General features: G+C 36.9%; 1 protein-coding gene across 6 annotated transcripts in view; it reads right to left on the bottom strand.

The window, feature by feature from the left end:
• CSMD3 (CUB and Sushi multiple domains 3) overlaps window positions 1–17,982 on the bottom strand; it is a 989,790-nt gene extending 971,808 nt beyond the window's left edge. For 5 of the 6 annotated variants that reach the window (XM_036232977.1, XM_016138161.2, XM_016138160.2 and 2 more), the window contains exon 1: window positions 17,382–17,981. In XM_036232977.1, coding sequence (XP_036088870.1) covers window positions 17,382–17,559 — 178 coding nt within the window. In that variant the 5' untranslated portion in view covers window positions 17,560–17,981. Of the gene's footprint in view, window positions 1–17,381 lie in introns of all 6 variants that reach the window. The other variant, XM_016138158.2, reaches the window with a different exon arrangement.
• Between the last annotated feature and the right edge of the window lie 4,718 nt (window positions 17,983–22,700).

Genomic DNA, 22,700 nt, shown 5'->3' on the forward strand with positions numbered 1-22,700 from the left:
GGAATCATTCTCGTTTTCCTCTTTCTCTCATCAATATTATATCCAAAGTACATTAAATAACGGGCGTTATTCGAGAGCCTGCTCTAGTATAATAAAATATATGTGAATGTGCACTCTCTCTCACAAAATATCTCATTGTATGCACTCACCCATCTTCTTGTGATGAAGTAAAACAACACAATGCAGACAGGCTAAGAGCTGAGGTGAATTACATAAGCATGGTGACGTAGAGTTAGCTTACTACTGACTTTCTGGCATAGGCAGCAAGCACTTCGCGGCTTCTCTTTGGCATATCCGATTTGCCAGCATGACCACTCTTGTGTTTTGGGGCCATTATGAAGTAAAATGAGGATGACTTGAATATAAACATTGCGATATCATAACGGTTGACCTGATAATCCAGATTTAGACGGCTACTACATGACGTAATACGTAAGTGACGTGGATACGTAAGAAACGTGGATACGTAAGAAACGTGGATACTGTAAGTGATGTGGATACACTGAATAAACTCGTTGGAGAGATTATTCCCGCCCTGGGTGGAGTGGAGCAGGACAGCAGGAGATTTCCTCACGTCACTCAAATGGTATGCAATTTAAAACTTATCAGTATTTTTGGAATATTTCATTTACTATTTTCCAACTATAGTTGACTAAAACCTCAGAAAGTAAAACTGAGAATAAGGGGGTGAGGGTGCTAGAATAAAGAGTAAACGACCTAAAATCTTACATATGTAAAATTACACACGCACACGCACACACACACACACACAAAGTCTTGTCATGTAGTCAAATTTAAGTAGATCTCATTGTGAAAGTCAAATAATGCATTTAAAATGTTTACCACATAGAGGCATAAGATATATTTACTAGCAACATCTCCCAGTAATTCGTTAAGGGACTGCCGTGCATAAAAAGTTCTACTTGGTGGTTGGGGAAGATTTAGAGAGGGTGAGATAAAAAGATGATGCACGTGAGAGTCCTTGGGTCTGGATTGCCACTGTCTCTCATGCTCCCAGTTTGCAGAAAACCAGCACGATGCTCAGATCATGAACTTGCTACAAAACTTACCTCTTTTTTTCTCAGGCTAGTTCATCATTCTGTCCTCTGACTCCATAGTGCTTTGATATCCCTTTAAACAGTGTTTAATAGAGCTTACTAAAATAATTTATTCATGAGCTTTTCTTAGCATTAGAATGAATTATGAATTATTTGATTGCATGGATTCAACTCTTTCTTACACTTTCAAATCTACCATTCTGACTTTGACTTAGAAAATAAAAGCTTAATAAGTACTTATTACACTGAAAATGTCAAAAAAGTTCAAAAAACTTAAATTTATATTTTTATATTTCAGATCATATCCTAAACAAATACTTTAAAAACTAATAAAAATAGTGATTAAGAAATGTATATAAGTTGGAGACTTCAAATAATATTATAATATATAAAGTAGAAAAAGTAATCATGACATCCTGAAGAAGAATTATGCAACCAAAGAGGCTGTATTAAAATTTATCGTAGCTTTACATAAATATTTTCAAAAAATTGTTTATATACTGAGTGGTATAGGTACACACAGTAATTGAAAAAGCCTTATTACATATACATCATGTATCAAACTTAATACAATATGTTTTTAAATTACAAATAACAAAAACTATATAATTATAAAATAAAATAAATGTTCATATCTGCTGATAAATGAGAAAGGAGATTCAGAAACCAAAATTAAAATTTAAAAAAACATATTTCAAAATTGACTAATGATGTATTTTCAAAAGAGTACTTAGAAAAAATGATAAATATGTCATGATAAGACATAAAGAAAAATAAAAGCACAATAAAAATGTCTCTAAAAATTCAGAAGAAAGAAAAAAACAAAAATGGAAGTAATAAAACTAAAAATAGAAATAATGTTGGGAAAAATCATAGTAGTTATATTTACAATTTTATTCCTAGAAACTAATAACAAAATTCTTAAACTATGAGTTCAACGAAAAGTAAAAGAAAATAGTATAGAAAGTAAAATTAGCAATGTAAATAATGGTATGATGATCATTCTTGTGAACAGTATCAAATCATTTGGAAACATATTATTCATAGAAATAAATACAAACAACATTACAAAATGCCAAATGAGTACAAAATATAATTAGGAAAAAAAGGATATGTAAGGAAGTAATATAAAGAAAATACATTTCATACTCTATATTTCTAAGAACAAAAAAAAGTTTCTTAATGAATCCAGAGATAAAATGTGACAGAATACAATTACATACAAAAGGAATTGCTGACTAGGGTTATTCAGGATTTATCCTAAGATTGCAAGTCTTGCTAGGGGAACTGATTAATGTACCTTGTCATTTTATCAGGGAAAAATCATAAACATATATATATATATGATATACATATATATCATATATTTATGATTAGGTAAATGAATCCAAGAATACAATAAATACATTTTAATATTTGTTCTTCAATTAAAACTTTTGAAAGGTACCAGCACCATTTTTAAACTTCTTTATTACAAAGAGTATACGTTTATGTAATGTCAGTTTATAGCTAGTGTTGATTTACAAAACCATTTATTTGGGGTTAGAGTGTGCTTACTCATGTTATCAAGGAGCCTGCTGATTTATAGAAAAGAACATCTGCATCAAGACTTATCTTAAATAATATTAGTATGTTATCCTAATGTATACAAGAGATTATTTAAAACTTAAATTATCTCATTAAGTATTTGAGAAATGCATCTCATTCTTTTTATTATTGTAATATGTTATTAAATAAATTGAGGTAAGTATGCTTAGATATTTTTAAATAAATAGTACAGTAGTTATTATTGTTGCAGTAGTCATTATTAGTGGCAGTATATGCTTCATACTGTGCTTTCTCATACTGATCTCTGTGGTACTATGATTATGTGAAGTTTACAAAAAAATGTTAAGAGATGAGAAAACTAAGCCTAAAAGAAACATGGCACTTAAGGTCACCTGGTCAATAGGATGAACTGGTATTAGAATCCAGATTCTGTTCTATCAGATTAGAGATTGATAATCATTATAATAAATCTTATATTATTTGAAAATATGTGTTGACGGGGCCTCAGAATGAACAATATTTTGATAGCAAGTGTAATTTATCAAGGCTCAGTGTTTCTTTGTGTTCTTACTGTGATAACAGAGAAAGTGATGCTTTGAGCTAAGGGACTTTTTAATACAGGTAGTTCAGGTAAAAGAAACTGGATCATATATTCAAAAGTGAAAGTAGCAAAGATGATTCATACTTTTGCATACCGAATAGATATACAAAATTTTTATATATTCCCTTATTTCCTAGAAAACATTGGACATGCAAAGAGATATCAGTAGCCACTATTAATGGAGCTTCAAAAATTTGAAATGTATAACAACTGTAAGGTTCGAGAATATAGATTGATTTTTCTGAATGCAGGTTGGATTTAAACTAAATTAATGAATTCAATTAACTATAATCCAATTCAATTCTCCTAATATTTATTGAATGCATGCTCTGTTTATAAGGTATTGATTTAGGTATGGTGATCCCATGCTGGGTGACTTAAGATATTTGACATGTTTCTTTTCATCCAGTAGTTGTAAATTAAGAAAACATGTGTTATTTCTTTTACATTTGTAAGAAATGAATCCACAAAAAGTTGTATATAATCCTTATTTTACAATGTGCTTATTCACCATCAATTAAATGCTTTTAACTGCATTTAATTTTGGGATTTAAAGAGTACTTAAAGTGCTTGTAACAGAGTTGCCTCATATCCAAATGCCCTTCTTAGAACTATCTGAGTAAGCAAAGATGATCAAACTTTGACCCCTTCTAATTGTACCCATTTTCATAGTTCCCACGAAAGCTGGGTGTACACCTTATAGGTGACTTCTCTGAGATTCTCTTGTGTACTAACAACAAACAACCAGCATGAGAACCTCTCCACTGCGTTTTAAGCAAGCAGTCCTTGTTATACATAAATTGTCAGTAATACTTTGAAAGAAAAAGAGAGTTGGAACTTGAGAAGGAAAAACAAAACGAATGGAAAGGCAGTACGGGGTTGGTTGTTTGTATAGTAGAGATTTGTGAAATGTAAAAGGGCCACTTTCTTCTTTGTTATGTCAAAGAAAGAATTTAGACACCGGTTTTGAGATGCTGATGGAACCAAGTTAGCATATCCTGCAAATTATCTCCCATTCCTTAGTATACAATTTTGATAAATGGAGCTAATGCTATATATTGTGCAAAGTGTTGGAAATTCATTGTGGTGCATGTGGAAATTCTTTTTTTTAGTTGTACCAAGTTAAGTAAAACAATCCATAGCTCTTTTAGCTCAAGCTCTAAATTTACTTTTTCCTAGTGAAGTACTCAAAGCAGAGAACATAGCAATATACCTAGATAATGGAAATGTTTGGTTTTGATCTTGCATGAATAGTCAAGATTTTGAGACTAGAAAATGAAAAAGCTCTCGATATCTATTGCATCATTTAACATTAAATCTGATTTCTTACCCATTAAATTATCATTAGAAAATGAAGAAGTGAGCTGGATGGAATGTGAAAGGGGATAGGGAGACGGCAGTTGTGAAGCAGGATGTAGGTGCTAACATTAAAACAACATGGATTATCAAAGCAACAAACATGAGTAGAATGAGAAAACTACAAAATACTAGATAAAATTTGGTGAACGACCCAACCTTATAAAGATAGATTGTTCTATTTAACTCCTATGTAGTAAAAATGACATTGATCTAATGCCGGTATTTCACCCTATAATCATTCATAAATCTTTCTATTGCTCTTTATATTACAGATTAAAAATAAAGGAAATGAAATATCTACTTATTTAAGTCTCCAATAAAGACGAAAAGTAAGAAATAGAAAACTGTAGCAGAAATCGTTATATTCATTTATTTGTTTGGCCCTTTACATGTGATGACCTTGATAAATTAGCCCAAGGCTTATTTCAAGGCTTATCAAAATGAAGGGACAGAGATTTTAACTTAAATTTGAAAGCATTAGCAAACCAGTGAGGAATTCTGAAGCAGAAACGAACATGGAGAAAAAAATGGGTAAGATGCACAATTTGCTGATCACAAATTATTATATAACTTTACAAATACTGTTACAGAAATATATGTGGGATCATCATTAATACTGGATAAACTAGTTAATATCAGTTGGCTGAACAGATGGGAGTCAATAAACATTTTAATTGAAAATAACAAGGGAAAATTACATTAGATTAAAACACCAAAATCATGCATGTCATTGGAAAGTTTCAAACAACATTTGTGGGGTATTGATACTTATCTGTGATAGGATAAATATTTAATATATAGGGTATGTGAAGAAAGGTGGTATAAGCTATATTGATAATTCATCATAAAAGAATTCTATTGAAGAACTAAATAATTTCACAATAACTCCATTGCTTTGGTATTATGGTCACAGAAAGCCTACTTTAACATAAAGACTATGTCTTCTCTTAGGGTAGTAACTAGATAGATCTTCATCTCTGTACTCTCAAAGTCTAGGCCATGGTTTGACATAAATATTGGCTGTCAATAAATAATTAATTAATAGCTAAAGAAATGTGTCAATGAGTCCCAGAATAGATAAAATAAGCCACTGGTTCTACTGACCACTGTGACTTTCACAACTCCTAACTTAAAATGTGTCAAGGCCACAATATTTAATTCAAAATAACACTAGTCTAATAAAAGGCATATTAAACCAAACTTGACTTTAACCAAAAAAAAAATGATAGAAACAGTTAAGGTAATATTTATATGAAATAGCACAAAATATAATCTAGAATGTTTATTATCTTCTAATTTCTTTTGAGGCCTTTGAGGATTTTAGTTTTGAAGGAATTACATAATTAGAAGTTAGTCCTTTTAAAATAGGAATTTTCAATAATCTATAGTAAATCAACAGGTAAAAAATAAGTATTGATCTTCAAATTATTGAAAAATGGCTGTATATTAAGGATATACACATTGGTAATATTTAAAAATTAAATTCAAAATGTCATTTCTGATTTTAATCTATTAATATATTAACGAATACTGTCATGCTAACACAGATATTAAAGATTTCTTGGCACTTTGCTAGAAAATTGATTTTAAGAGTTACTGTTTGACCTCTAAAAATATTTAACAGATAAAAGAGCACTCAAGTATTAGTAAGATTTATAGATGAAAGTTTTTTTAAGCCATGAAAAGAGCATTGAACTTGAATTCAATATAGGTAATCATGGGCCTGTCAGCTTTTCTATTGCAAATTTCATTTAAGTGGATTATCATCTCTATCATCTTAGAAAGTACGAAGCTGGAATTTGGCATACAGATTAGCAGCCTGTATGCAAATTTGTTTACTCAAAACATTTGTATCAGTTCAGCTGTTTTGATGTAGACATTAGCCAAAAAACCTTAACTCAGGGTTTCTCTCTATATGTGAACACTGAGTAAATATTTTGTCTAGACTGCGTAGTTCAGTTACTTAGAGCACGGAGCCAATAAATCCAAGGTAGCACATGTTTCTTCTCCAGGAGATTCAGTTATATTTATTCTGCCTGTTCTAACTTTGATCTGTTATCTTGCAAATGCAGCTTTTAGCAACACAGAGCTCAATATTAGGATGTGCAGGTAGATCAGCAAAAATTCATTACCAACATTTGGGGAAAATTCAAATTATACCTCCTATAATAGATTCAGAAGAGTTTTTTTCAGTATATTAAAATATAATTTAAAGACTGAAAACAAAGTCATTTCTAAAAATTACAAATTACCCGAGTTAAAGTCTTTTAACATGATCTTATATGCTTTAATAGAACAACAAGAGTAAATTCATATCTACTTCTTTATATTAAAATACTCATAATAAAATACAGCCTAAACTTATATTTTTAAATGATTGACTCAGTCTATAAACCTCAGGTATCCATTATGTGGTATTATAAGAGATATTAAAATCAGAAACATATTTTTCTTCAGAATTCTTTCAAATCAGACAACCTTCATAGTGTGAAAAAACAAAAAATAAAATATGTGTCCCTATAGAAAACTAAAGCAGATATTTGAAAAATTAGGATAATATAGAATAATAAAACACAGCTGATAATTTTATTATCTATGAACGAGACAGAAAGCAGTTCATGAAAATGTAAACAAGCTGAAGAAAAGATATTTTAGTTATCAATCTGTTTCTCTTTCTCCTTGCCAAAATCATAACAACAAAATGTCAAGTCAATTTCTGATTTAAAATTTCAATAAAATAAAGTGAATTATTATAAAAACAGGGTCAATTTTAAAATAGAGTACTTGGCTTACAATCAGTTTTCAACATTAAATAAAGTTCTGGAATGCATAATTGTAGGAAACATACTTTGAGATAAATTATAGGTGGACTTTTATTCCTGACTTTTGCCAGCCTTGGAGAAATCTATATCTAGCTGTTGTAAGATGCAAAACTGTTTAAAATAAGAATGCCCCACAAAAAAATATGTTCAATGTAATAAGTATGCTCTATTGATAGTGTATATGAGGGCATTATTAGGATATCTGAGATTTAAAGTTGAAAATGTAGATCAAAATGACATCTCTCAAATATATATCAGCAAAAAAAAAAAAAAAAGTTTACATAATGCAAAAAGAAAAAGATTAGTTTGTTCTGGGAGAGTCTGAAGTTCAGAAAGGACAAAAGAATAACACTTAGGTTACATATGAAAATATATTTTATCACGTTCACAAGAAAGTGTAATACTACTTAACGTATACATATTTTTCTTTTGTAAATTATGTATATGTCAATGTTCACATTTTATCTTAAGGTTAATATTTGCATTACATGTTGAGTTTCTCACTTATAGATATTACCACATTCATGTATCTGTACTCTTCTTACACAATTGGAAGTACTGTCTGGTCAGGATTTTGAGGTAGACAGTGTTCTTTCCTCTCAAGAAGCTTTACTCTCATAGACCAACTGAAACCAAAGGGAGTCTCATAAGGCAATATCCAATAAAGAAAAACGTGCATTAGATAGGGAATTTAGAGGCTGGTTTGTACTGCCTAGCTTGGCAAGTCACTTCATTTCTTCGGCCTGTTTCCTCTTTAGGTGAACACACATAGCTACACCTTTACATTTTATAGAGTGCACTTATGAAATGAAGTAGACTGTGCTGATAAAGCTTGGGTATAAATACTTTTATAAAGTACCTTCCCTTGCTCCCACAAATAAATCTAATGCGCACTCCCCGCCTTTTTGACACTAGATTCAGTGGTATAGATAGGTTATGGAGCTTTCCCATCCTTGAAATTCTATAGAATCGAATGGAAGATTAAGATACTAAAAAGAATGCATTTATTTTCCAACTATTATGATACAATTGTTAAAAAAATGTTATGGCCACATATTATATGCAACTTCTATAAATCCATCAGCATTCATAAATTTTAAATTTTACTCAAGAGCACTAGGTTAGAATCTGAGTTATAAGTTAATTCTTGTTTTTTTTTCTTTGCACTTAATCTACTAAGCAGTTTTATAACTTGTATTAACAAATTTAACTTATGTATTATTGTGCATTTACTTCACTTACTATTGCTTATAAAAGTGGAAAATATCTTTCGCATCTAAAAGAACAATTTAGAGAATAAAACAAGTTAAAGACATTAAAAATTACAAAATTGAGAAGTTATGTATCACTGTTACTATGACGCATACACATAAATAAATATTAATTTTAGGCTTTCTTTTAAATTAGATTCTGAAGGCCTCAGCTTTTCTTGAGAATGTAGAGGTTTTGTTAGCAACTTAGTGATTCACAGTTTTAGCTTTTGATAAGTTTATGAACTTATGAATCCATTATCATTTTAGATTTCACTCAACCACTAGCTAACCACATAATCCTCCTGGAAAGACAATGCACCTCTGACCTCAAGAAATGTGGATAATTTGTAAATGGAGATAATAATCTGTACAGAGGATATAACAGCTATCACGCAAGATGCTTCTTAGAAATCAAACCAAGGAAATGAAGGTGATCGTTTAAGATGTAAATAACACACTTAATATAAAGGGTTTAAGACAATATTTAAATAAGACATAACAAAGAATTCTATCCTGATACTATTTCTCAAAACATGATAATGTCTATTACCCTCCTTATATATGAAGCTACTCTTGAGCATTCTGGAGTCAACATGATGGACTTGTTGTATAATAGGAAACTATGGCAGGAGACTTGCGTTTCCAAAGTTACTAAGATTTAATATATTCACTCTGCAGAGTCTATTTCTACTTATAAAGCTACTTTCAAAGTGATATCCAGCCACATTTTTTAAATATTATAGTTAAATTCTCACCATCACTTTCAAGTATATAACCGTAACTAATCCTTTAAAATATGCTAACATAAAACAAAGGAAGAAGGAAGAACTTTATAATCTTGAACATTACAAACTCAAGTTTTAGAAGAATCGCTCATTACTTTTCATATATTTCAATCACTTTTCAAACTTTTAAAATCCTCAAATTTACTAACATTTGTTATTTTGGAAATTTTACTCCCATAACTTAGACTTTAAATATGTTTCGCATATCAATAAAATTGAAGATAATCCCTTAACATTATTCATTGTTCTTATACTATTAATATTTATAAAATATACTGTTATTCGTGTGGTAGAGTTCAGAATGACACCATGATTTCATATAGAAAAATGTACAGATGAAAATGCAGGTGAGGGAGAATGCACAAATCTTATGTTAATGACTTAACATATATAATTACTTAAACATAATAAAAACATGACATAAATAAAGAACAGATTTTCTCTATTTAAAAAACCTTTAAACAAGAAATTCTATCCAGATATAAGACAAAATAAGCAAGAATTTGATTTTAAGTACTATATTACAAAGTTCTTTATGAGACATTAAAAACAGTCAATACACTGATTTTTATAGACTTATAATATCAAGAAATAGACTTCATTAAAGATATCAGTACTAATTTATTTGATATACATATTACATATCTTAGAAAGTATTTTTATTACATAATTATTTCTTTTTATCATCTACAAAACAAGCGGTTAATGTTTTTAAAATTTTATCATAAAACATATCACTAATATTCTTATATGATACTAATTAATATATGGTACTTAAATATGAACTTCTGTGATTGTCTTCATTGGTGCCACATGAGCAAGCTCTGTAGTAAAATAGATAAGGGATAGTACAAAGAGAGTTGAACATAAACTTGAATGTCAATCATTTAGTCTCAGTTCTGGAGCTAATGATCTTTGTAACCTAGTAAAAATCACATTCTTTCTAGGCATGTGCATTTAGTATAAAACATGAACTGTGAACTAGCCGATATTTAAGACTACTTCCAGCCCTGTAAATACCATGATTAGTGACAAGACGTATTAACAAATTCATGTAAGTACATTAATCAATCAATATTAAAATAAATCAATATTGAAATACAGCAGATGAAATTAGCCCAGGACCGGGGGTAATATTTTAAGGCTGTAGGTCTGCCCTTGATCCATAGAGCCAGCACCTGAAGTAATTGGGTAAGGGTGATAAGTAGTGATTTCAGAGTGTTTCTCAAATATGTAATAGACTGGGAACTTAGCCAAAGTGAAATAATAGCTAGTGAGAAGATGCGACATTTTTTATTTACTGCTGTGGAGAAGTTAGGGATTGTTGTGTTAGAAATAGTGTATGAGTTCATACTGGCTTTAAACATGGAAGTGTATTTTGATAATACTGATGATAGCTGCTAGAGTCGGGCTCCATATATGTCACATGTATAATGTCCCCACAGGCCTACTGATTTCTAAACTTAGATAGATAGATAGATAGATAGATAGATAGATAGATAGATAGATAGATAGATAGATAGATGGATAGATAGATAGGTAAGTGAGTAGGTGGATGGATGGATGGATAGATAGATAGATACATAGATAATGAAACTAAAGCTTAGGAGAGTTGAGTTACCAGTATAAAGGTAGTTACCAGTAGAATCATTTTTTGACTTCAGGTCTTGGTAGCTCCAGAGCCCTTGCTATTTCCATTTTACTCCAGTGGTTCTCATTTTAGAGCGCATCAGAATTACATGTCTAATATACCAATGCTTACGCCTACCTACCAGGGCATCTGATTCAGAAGGCCTGAGGTGGGGACCTGAAAATTTATATTTCTAACATCAGAAGATGCCAATGCTACTTGGTCAGAAACACTTTGAATATCACTGTACTGCAAGCACTTAAGAGCCAATGAAATGATATTGCAATATGTCATACCACATGATTCTCATTGATATTCCTGTTATCCAATTACAAGCATATTAACAGTTGGCTTATGTGACACATATGCTAATGTAAATTTAAACTTTTTTAGAGGAGATTTCAAATTGGGTGTGGACAGCAAGCCATCATTATGTAGAAAATATTAATCCTCAGGAACCCTCAACCAGCACCAAGCAAAGCTTAGCAAAGTGCTTGAACGTATGACACACACTTAATGGCTGCAAGAGTGAAGGTTTAAGAGTCAGAAAACCATCGGTACTGAGACCATGGATACTAGAAGCATTAAACAAATTGATTTTTTTCAGTCACTTTCATAAAAGTGATATTCTTGATGAGAATAGAAGCCTTATAAAGGGCCTACTTCTGAGAACAACTTGTAGACAATGGAGATTGATCTCCCTGGAAAGTATCATGAATCACCTACCTGCTGAGAGAAAAGATGAATTTGGTAACAACAGTATCTGTTCTATGGTCCTTACCAGGCCTCATCCAAAATGCAAATCAGAACTGCCACTGTCTCCCTAAAACTGTGAATCCCTTTAGATGATGAGTAAAGGGAATGGAAGAGATAGGAAGAGAAGTTATGTTTTAACATATAGATAAAATAAAAATGTTTTTAAGTTTTATTTGTATCTCACACATTTTTTCCTAATCTCTTCATTTGCAATTATTTTACTTCTAATCTCCCAAACATTGGAATTCAAAGTACAAGATGGCCTATTTTCTCAAACAGTCATGTTGCCTAAAGTAATAGGTTCCTTGCCAGACATATTGCTGGGTACCTCAAAGTTATTTTCCAAACCAGACAAAACATTGAAAGTATTTGATATCCTAAAGTGCTCTCTGGAGACCTTGATGAAAAAAATAGGAGAAAGCCACCTCTTGGAACACATAGAGTATCTTTGGAGCCTAGGGAAGGGGAGTTTAGTTCCTTTCACTTATTTATATTTGAGATCTTAGACAAGTATTTAACAGCAGAGTTTGTTTTCATATAAGTCCAGTGGCATTGTTAATGTTCTCTCTTACCTTTTGGTTTGTCAAATCTCCCTTGTGTTGGAGTTTTACTATATTTAGAAACATGTATAGATGCCATTTGCTAGTTTCGTTTTATTATATCACTGTTTCTGTAGCCAGAAAATTGTGTGTTCAGGGGAAAGACATGTATATATCAAATATATTCAGTCACCCCACACATAGTAACTCTAATTAATATCGTGAACAGTAATAACTACTGCAACTGTCAATGCTCCTGAAGTAATTAATTTATTGAGTAATTCTACCGCTTTTCTCCTTGAAGGATGGCAAAGGAGCTGGCATCAGGTTTTCAAGAGGCTGAAACCAGCTCCTTAGTTATTTCTGCTCATACACTCTTGCTACACCGGCTTGATGCGGCTGCCCCCTCCCAAAACCCTCAGCATCAGAAGATTCAGGAAAAGGAGATGTTGCAAAATGACATTCCGGAACGATTTCAGCAAGGTAACTGTCTAGAGCAAGTTCAGCTCATCATTCTGGGTACTGATCAAGCCTTTTCAGGGCGATAATTTGGGTTGGATTAGCAACTCCGAGGTGCAAAGGCTCCCTGAAGGCACCGTGTTCAGGGAGAAGGGAACCCGCCTGATGCCTGAGCGGATCCTTCTTTGGGCGGCCTGCTTCATTATCATTCTGCAGTGCACTGCAAGCCCCTGGCATGTCCTGCTTTCAGTCTCAGCTGGCCGCTCCAGCCAGGCTGGGAGAGGATCACACCGGTGACCGAGATGACCCTGTGCTGTTTCATTTCTTCTACCTTTTCCCCTAGGGTCCAACTAAGTCCTCGCGGTGCTTGCACCTTGGGACTGCCTCCCTGCCTGCCTTTCTCTCAGTGACCGAGCTGGAGTAGGGATGAGGGGGATCGTAGAGGAGTAGCCATCCCATTACTTGTTTCCCAGTGAGGTTTGCGAACTTCCCAGTGCCGGTTATAGTTGAAGTCCGAGAGAGGGCAGCTACGGTCAGCTTGGGGAAAGGCAGCATTCTCGGGGCCCCTGAAAGATCTTGCGACAGTAGTGGCCGCAGCTTACTAACCATCTAGAGGCCGGGGAACATAAACATACTCTTCCCTATCACCGTTTCCTCCTCTGAATCCTCCTCCCCCCAACTTTCAGGCCTCCCAGAGGCCCCTCCGTGTCAATCCATGTGGACCTTCGGCTCCCTCCCAGAGCACGCGCATGTACACACACACACACACACACACACACACACGCACGCATGCACACGCTCCCGCGCGCGCGCTCGCCATAGGCTAAGTCAGGAGCTCAGTTTCAAGCTCGAGAGGTCCTTGAAAATTTCAGGGAGTCCGGCATTCTAGAAGAAATTAATAAACATTTCCAGAAGAAATAGATGGAAGGGAGAAATACCTGTCCAAGTGCGACTGGACAGGGACCCGTGCCTCAAACACAAAGGTCACCTCCTAGCAGATATCTCAGTCGTGCAAACCTCAAGGGATGAATTTTGATGGTGATGATGGTGCTGGGTGGGTTTTTGTTTTCTGTTATTGTTTGGTAAGGATATTAACCCCCCCCCCCCATGAAAAGCTCTCTCGAGATACGATATATCTTCTAGACCCCTCAGGTCACACTGTCGTCTGGAGGACGGGCAGTGAGGGTATCAGACCTCTAAGCGCGGTCCGCCTAGGGTGGGTGAAAGGTGCTGATGAGCGCCGTGGGCAGCTCTCCCACCACATGGGCATGGAGACCCTTTCCAGAGTAATTCACTGGGGGAGAGAGTGTGAGCCCCAGCCTTTCAGAAGAGCTCTGTGGCGGGAGGAATATCTCCTTGGAGTCCCAGAGCACGTGGAAACGTGGATCCTTCTCGAAGTCCGAGGTTCTATGTACAAGAAGCCCTGGAAGCATGCCCTGGCACCAGGCGGGGGACGTGGCACACTGGCTCCCACCCGCTGTCAACCGAGGTCAGGGCATCCTGTACCCTCTCTGCAAGGATTCTGTGCTCCCCCCGGAATCCCAGGAGAAAGATATGGGAAAGCACCCCGAGCGTCTGTTTACGTGGGCGGGACGTTTAAGCACGACTTGGAGATTCACAGTTTCTGTCTGGGTGAGACCTAAACAGACACGCCGCTGCTGTAAGCTGTATTTCAGAAAAGTGTGTGTGTGTGTGTGTGTGTGTGTGTGTGTGTGTGTGTGTGTGTGTGTGTGTTTCAGCTTGAAATAGGCAAGCACCAGGTCTAAGCAGCCTCCGCCCCGCTCCATCTCTCCATCTCTCCATCTCTCCATTTGGTGCCCTCCGCCACCGTTATTTTAGCTGACTACAGTTGAGATAAAATGCCCAGAGAAGGTTGACGCTTTTCATCCCCACTCAGGTGGTTCAGGCCTACTACTTAAGGCCACTTTGCCTTCTACCCTGAGGCGTTTCCTCCCACCGAGCCTCTTTGTCACTGCTGTTTCAGGCAGAGATGAGATGGTGGATGGACGAAAAGTGTGGGTACCAGGTGGAAATATTGCAGCGGAGCTGTTCCCTCAGAAAACTGCGCCTCGGACTTCCTGACCTCTCACTGGCCTAAATTAGGACTTGGAAAGCCTTTACATCAACTTCCCATTATGAGCTTTCCCGTGGGCTTGAGGCCAGAAGATACAGTATGGAAGACAAAAGCGGGAAACAACATTTAAGCCACTGCAGCAATCTCATTTTTAGGAAAGCCTTGAGACCGAGGTGAAATTAAAATAAGAAGCAAATGCCAAAACCTGTACCACCCGTAGATAGGGAGCAGCTCTAATGCACACGGCCTATCTAAGTTTGTTTCTCAGAATTCGGAGACAACGTTTCAAGTTGTAAAATACAGGAGATGCCTTACAAGTGGCAGATAGGTGACAACGAAGAACCTTATTACCATTAAAAACATTTTTTAAACGATCCTTAGAAAATTGGTTTCGGATGGGACCAAAGCAGAGGGTGACATACTCCTTCTTCCCAATGTCCCCCTATCTGGAATATACTCAGTGCAGACTGATTATCTCAGTCCAAAGTCCGGGAGCTGTGAGTAGAGAGGGATCCCGTTTCCGGTGCCATTTAAAGCGAATTAAGGCGCCGTTCTTTTTCTATAGGCGCATCTTATTCGGAAAATACGGTAGGTGCCAGCAGCCGGGCTGTAATTGCAGGCAGCGTGGCTCAGTGTTTGTCAGGCTGGCGTGCTCTCTCTGCTTTGGAGACTCCCTCCCCCGACCTGTCCCCCGAATGTATTTTGGCTCAACAGGTATCACATGAAAACTCGCGCTTAACCCCCAGTCACCCTCTAGCAGGAGACACCCCAACATCTTTTCCTGCCAGGAGCTGTTGCTGACTCCTTGCGCCACCCCCACGCAGAGCGCGCGTCTAGCGGCAGCCCCAGGGCCATCCACTAACCAACGACTCCCAGTGGCAGGAGAACTAAGCACAAATGTGAGGCTTCTCACACGTCGAGCCGGCGACGAAAACCCCTTTGTAAGCACCCCCAAACGCGGTTTGTGCACTAGGCAGCGTAGTTGTGCAGCTTAGAACAAGCAGTTTGGCTCAGAACTGCGCTGAAGTTCCAGGGGAAAAGGAAGAAAAAAAAAAAAATCAAGCTTTAAGGAGCAGGTTGAGATTACAGGGCAGTTGTTGCCACAGAGACCAGGAGGAGACTTCTTGGCATTTAGGGATATAAATTAAAATTCGAGACATGCCACCCATCATTGGTCCTAAAGAGGGAGAGGTAACCCCTCCAGCTCCCCTCCACCCAAAACATGAATTATCATTTCTACTGAATGCAAATGGGCTGCCTTCTGTGGGGGGACAGCCAGCTGCAAGCTGGACAATAAACTGTTTCATAGAGACGTGGCCCGATTGCGGTTCAGAGAGGCACTCCTTTACAAAGGAAGAAGCGTCCAGTTTGTGTTGACAGCCGTGGCGCGCCTGGGCCAAAACACCCCCACCGCCCACCCCCGACACACAGACACCCGGGATTTGAAACTAGCTTAGCTAAAAGCGACATCCATCGCGTCTATGCGAGCTGCCATGAGTATGGGAAGGTGATTGTTCAAAAATGATGGCATGAGTCATAAACACCCCCTGAGTATTCTTTGCAGCAATTAATGGGCATCAGGGTGCAGGATAAGTTGTGGAACAGAGCTGGGATCTATTTTCTCCTAGAGGACAGCTCTCCTTCTAATGATCCTGACCGTCCCCTGCCTTTCTGTTTAGAAATAAATTTTATATCCCACCCACTACCTCCCCTTGTCTGTGCATGTGACACTCACTCTACCTGTGTGAACGCGGAGACTTTCTGAGGCTTTTCTTCTTGGTGCTCAGCTAATGACTCTCCTCCTACCTTCATTCATCCCCAAAGGTGGATCTTTATACTTCAAGGCGTCTCAGGTCGTTTTAAAGCCCCATTTTAAGCCAAATGGCTACCACAGGACATGGGAAACCTCCCCTCCCATTTACCAATGCACAAGAGCCCACGTAGAAATAATTCACATGTGCATGAAGACATTTGTATTGTTGGTGGTGGGGAGATGCTTGGAAGACCCCTGTATCCTAATGCACTTAAAATCTGCACATTCCTAGCATGTAACTTTCCTACCTGAAAGGGTTACAAAGCATTTACATGAGTCTTTAATATAAATATTCCAACCAAAGCATAAAACCCACTCATTCGATTAGAAATCAAGGTAATCCTCACCACCAAAAAAAAAAAAAAAAAAAGTCTTGCAGAGGAATTCTGCCTGGATATCCACTAGTTAGAGAGGCTATACCAACCAACTCACGTATTCGTTTGAGCATACTGCAAGAATATTTATTGAGCACAAGCTCAATCACTGCATTGAACGCCAAATCTGGCAAGCAAAATGCATTTCCTATCTGAGGGGGAAGAAAAAGAGCTGTGAATCAACTCCTTCTTCAGTATTATTATGATTATTTTATCAATGCAAATTACAAAGTAAGCTACCAGCGTCTCTCTGGCGACAAGTCAGCTCACCTCCATCCACAGCAAAGGGGACCCCCGAAAGCAGACCTACCTTTCACACAAGACACCGTCAATAAAAAGACGAGGTTCCAAAACGTAAAGCCACTTTTAATCCCCATTTTCTTCATTAGGGTGAAGTCTAGGCGGCCACATTTAGCGCATCTTCTCGTGCCAGGCTCCAGGGGTTTGGATTCCTTTGCTCGGCTTTCCCCTTTGCGGATCCCTTTCATATTATTCGCGAGCTCCTAATTTCTGCTCCTCAGCCCGGCGCAGCGGAGTTGTTGCTGTTGTTGGTGCGCGGTCACAGCTCGGAGTGAATGGTGTTTCTGGGATACCACAGCAACCTTGACGAGGACTCAACCATCTCTCCAACGGGGGCACAAAGTCTCCGTACTCTGGATTCTGTCTTGTCTTGTGCGTTTTTTTTCCCCTCCACCAAAATCTACCTCAATTCTAGCTCCTTATAGCAACCACCAGAAACCACTAGTGAGCCTCTTAAAGCCCAGCTCTGCTCTCTGACAAACTCCCCACGATATTTGAAATTAAGGGGCCTGTTTTTTTTTTTCTCTCTCCCCCGAATAGATCAATTCTGCCTGTAAAAGCAGCCCAAGAAATATGTTAGTGAGCTCTCCATTGCAGCCTGTGAATACAGAAGCATGTTAAAGGATTTTTTAAATCAGAAGATCGGTGTTGCTTTAGGGGAAACCGTAATGGTAATGCATTGGGCTCCATCGATGCCCACGTCGTTACCATGGGACGTGTTACTACTGTAGTTGCAGTATATTTCAGGCAGGCGCCTCGCATTTATTGTCCTGTGATTTAATTGAAAAGGAGATCATAGAGAACAGTTTTTTCCAGACATACATTTACATATTCAAATGCATACGTGTAAACCTGGAACCGGTTTTTTACGATTCAGTAAACCATTTTCGTCCATGACCAGGGAGGGGGCGGGGTGGGGAGGGAATCAGAGTCCTTTCGCCCTCGTAGTTCGCCCTTTCATCCTCCCTACCCCGTTTTCGGCTGATGTGTGCCTCAGTTAAACTAGTTTATCTATGGTGGTTATCTAGAACAGACTTATTTGTCTTAATTCTGAATCGGTCCCAAATATATAAATAGGAGGTTTCTTTCAAAACAGAAAATGTACGTATCTATACATCTGGAATTGGCAGCGCCACACACCACTCAAGGGTTAAACTGTACAAAGGAAGAGTTCTTGCGCCATCTACTGGCCGTGGTTAAGTCACCCGCTTCTCTTTTCCATCTGTAAGGGACCCGGTTTTCCCTCATCCCCTGGTGTAGGGGAACTGCTTCCCGAGACCAGCGTGTTTTGTTGCTGTGTGTCAATTTCTTTTTCTTTTTATTTTTTATCTGGTCCTGGCCTAGGTCTTAGACCCAGTAACTTCCTTAGACTAGGCGCTTGATTGGTGATCTGACCTTTTCGGGGATCTGATCCCATCTCAAGAGGGGGGACGGCTACTTCGCTGGTCCTGGAATAGAATTGCCTAAGCTTCTGACTCCATTTGCACGCTGAAGGCAATCGGGGGGATTAGCAACTATCTAGAGGGCTTGGTCAAGAGTGCCAACCAGTTTGAGTTTGTAGCTCTCCACATTACTCACAAACGGATGGGCCCAGTCCCGGTACACCCCACGATTACCCTGATCACCTTTCGTCCCTGGGCTCTGAAGTGGAGCTGCCGGCTAAGGAGAAGCAAGACGGTTGCACCTCAAGGGAGTTTTGTTTTGGGAAGTGGGGAAGTGGGCACACAGCGAGGGAGAGTCTATAGGCGCGCCTGGCTCTGAATGGGTTCAATCTGCAGCGTAGGAAGGATTCTGAGCTCTCCGGGTACGTGGCATTTTTGTTTGGGTCTGTGATTCTCCTCGGGAGTGTGTGTGTGTGTGTGTGTGTGTGTGTGTGTGTGTGCGCGCGCGCGCGCGTGTGTGCACGTGTGTACGTGTGCTGTAGTGAACGGTAAGAATGCGTGTTTATGGAAGGTGATGGAAGGTGTGTTTTCTCTTCGTAGATGTTCCAAATGTGTTTATGCATTATACATGCGTGTACATGCGGGTGTGTTTGCACGTGAGTGTGCGTATGAGTGTGTGAGAGAAGAATCTCTCCTGTGTAGGGAGCTTTAGCAAAAGGCAAAAGCTGTAGACACCCAACTGACCTCATTAACTACAGAGAGGTCCGTTAAGGGCGATGTGGCAGAATACTGTCCCTTTCCACCAGTGCTTTCTATTGTCCGCATATGCAGATTTCGAAGGGGAGTGGGCTACAAGGTTGGGACTAGAGCACGGCTGGGAGGATCAACACTGCAAACGTCAGTAGCCTGCCCAGCTACCTTGGTGGCGTCTCTGGCACTGATTTCAGTCAAGATGTCAGGGTGTGTTGCAGCTGCTGTTGCTTTTGCTGGACTGAAGAAGGAATTAGATGCAAACAGGTCCTTGGACTTAATGAGGACACTGGAAAAATCTTCCTTACTAGGTGTGCAGAGGTTAGTCACCTCAACTGAATTCACTATTTATTAAAAGAAAACAAAAGTCTTGGGTGTATGTAATCTACTTGAACACATGGTTATATATATTCAGACAGGAGGACTTTAAACCAAAAAAACCTTTATTTTCCCAAAGTCAGGAGTATTTTAACAAGAGTTATTTGTGCAAAAAATAAACTTTGACTATGAGACCATCATGACTACTACTAAGATACCATTTTCTGATATTTATTTTCAAACATGCTAATTCTGTAGTTCAATTATCTTTCCCTAAATGAATCTTGCCTGTCATTTCAATAAGAATTTGTTAAAAATACTTATCTGGTAGCTCATAATACATTGAACAATACTATCGTTTCTAGTTTCTATAGCTTATAGTAAATTACAAACCATGTTTAACCTGCATCTTCCAGCTCCTGAGATAGGGTGGAGAATCATATTTTACAGATGGAAAAAGTTAAGACATAGAGAAATCAAGTGGTTTATACAACGTTATCATTACTAGCACTGATATTTAGTCCAATACATTTAGTACTGGGTCACACTCTTGTCTTTTATGCTAAATAGGCTCCTCTTCAAGGGAGCATTTCCAAAGGTATTCCAGAAATGTAATGTTACCAGCCAAAATCCTGCTTGAGAAACCCTTCAATATCTCTAGAAGGAAAATACAGTGTCTGTATTTGGGAGGTAGAAATCATCTGTCTTGGCCGATGTGTAGGAAAGTAGCACGTTGTACACAGACGTATGTAAGATTGTAAGATAAAAAAATAGCTAACGTAAAAGCAAATATCAAGTGCTTCCTGTATGCCTGACATCTGTTATGTTTACATGGCATTCTTACTCAATCTCTTTACAACCTGCTGAGATAAGTACTACAATTATCCTCATTTTATAGGTAAAGAAATTAATACACAAAGAAGTTAACTATCTTCCTTTGCCCAAAGTAATATAACTAAGAGGAACTATGAACCTCTAATGTTCTATTTCTGAGTCAATATGCTTGCCCACTGTACTATACTATGCTAACTCCCAGAGACGCTTGTTTTAAAATAGTCTAATAACAAAAAATAGATAATTTCGTCATAAATTTACCTACATAATTATAGAAAAACAAAGATTTAAAAGTGATCAAATCTCAGAATATATGTATACTTATGAAGAAAAACCTTTTAAAAAATATTTATCAGTTACTAACACCCCACTTCCTTTTTTCTTCTTATTTTTACTTCTTGTAACCTGTTGATCTCTTTTACGCACAGGTCAAGAAAAAAAGTGACTTGGCAAGGATTATTAAGTCAATCACAATGATAAAGTAACCTTGAGAGCTTTTAAAAAGTGTGTGGATCAGAAACAGATAGGTTCTTTACACTAAAAGCGCCATATTTCCATTCCTTTTCATTTTCCTCCAAAATACTTATGTAATACAATAAGGTTTAATCTTAAAACACGGCTTAGTAGGCACTTAAAAGGGAGAAAATAAGCACTTTTTAAAAATGTGTTCTACATTAAACTGGATCCTCAATATATATTTACTCTGTTTTAGCAACATAGGGGCAATAACACAGAAAATGACCAAACAGAATGAGTACACTGAGAGAGAGAGAGAGAGAGAGAGAGAGAGAGAGAGAGAGAGAGAGACTTGAAAAGAGGTTACTCATAATTTTTTAGACAGGCATATATACTTTTGATGGAGTTAGGAACTTAGAAAGTGTTTTCCTTTAATTTATGTCAAAGATATATAGGTTTATGTGAGAATTATTGTCCAAATGTAGTATTTATTTTGTTATAGAAATGTTTCCGCCCGTTAGTGCAGAATGTCCACTGATTGTAGAGATATACTATATAATTAAAAGTCTCAAATTCAAACATGTGGGCCTATTGGGGCAAAAAAAAAAAGTTAGAGTAAAATAAAAATTTTAATGAGCTACAAATACTCAATCAGGCTTTTTCCTGTTTGTTTACATTTTAATATAGAATTCATTGCCAGGAAAGTAGGAGAAAAAGAGGAACTCATTTTCTCATTTTTCTATAAATGTCCATTCTTGGATCTGTCGTGTCTGACCTCTCCAACTCCTGGGAAATAAAATATTTGAATGTAAATGTCGAATAAAAAGGGAAGTCTAATTCAAGTCTATACATTTCCTCGATTTGCAAAAGTTCCTATTTGGCTGAGGAGAAAAGAAAGAGATCTGATATTTGTGATAAATAAATTTTCTTTAAACAATCACATTTAAGAAGATAAATTATTAGGCAGTAAAAGCATCTCTCTGAATCAGGAAGCACGGTTAAGAGATGAAGAGAGCCTCTTGGAAGTGTTGCTAGGTGTGCCTTCCTAGGCATTCTTAGGTCCTGACTACTCTTTTGCTTTCATTAATAGTGAAGCTTCACTGGCATTTCAGACTTTTTAAAAACTTTAATGACATTAAGAAAGTCTGAAACTAAAGTTTCTATGTCACATAAGTGGGAGAACAGAAAAGCCTTAAAACTGAAAGCAGTATTTACTGTTGTAGCCATATGAATAATACTTTGACTCTATAAACACCATATTTTTGACATGAAACACATACATAATAAATTTAGTACATTACAATTCAATTTTTTAAACTAATGCCTTCCTCAACATAGAAAATATGATGTATAACATATAGATAGTTTAATATAAGTTATATGAGCACATTTTCCTGAAAGAAGAGAAACATAGTGAATAGTTGGAGGACATGTAGATAATGATCCTAAAAGACAAGAGATAAGAATTGAGAGAATGTTTAAACATGTTGCTGTTTGTCTTGAGGTATATTTCACTCTGCTGTTAACCCTGGGTTTACATCACTTGTATCTGCATAGAAATAGAAATAAAAATTTAAGCAAAAGGTGGC

The sequence above is a fragment of the Rousettus aegyptiacus genome, unplaced genomic scaffold (genome assembly GCF_014176215.1).
Source record: "Rousettus aegyptiacus isolate mRouAeg1 unplaced genomic scaffold, mRouAeg1.p scaffold_m13_p_15, whole genome shotgun sequence".
Lineage (NCBI taxonomy): Eukaryota > Metazoa > Chordata > Mammalia > Chiroptera > Pteropodidae > Rousettus > Rousettus aegyptiacus.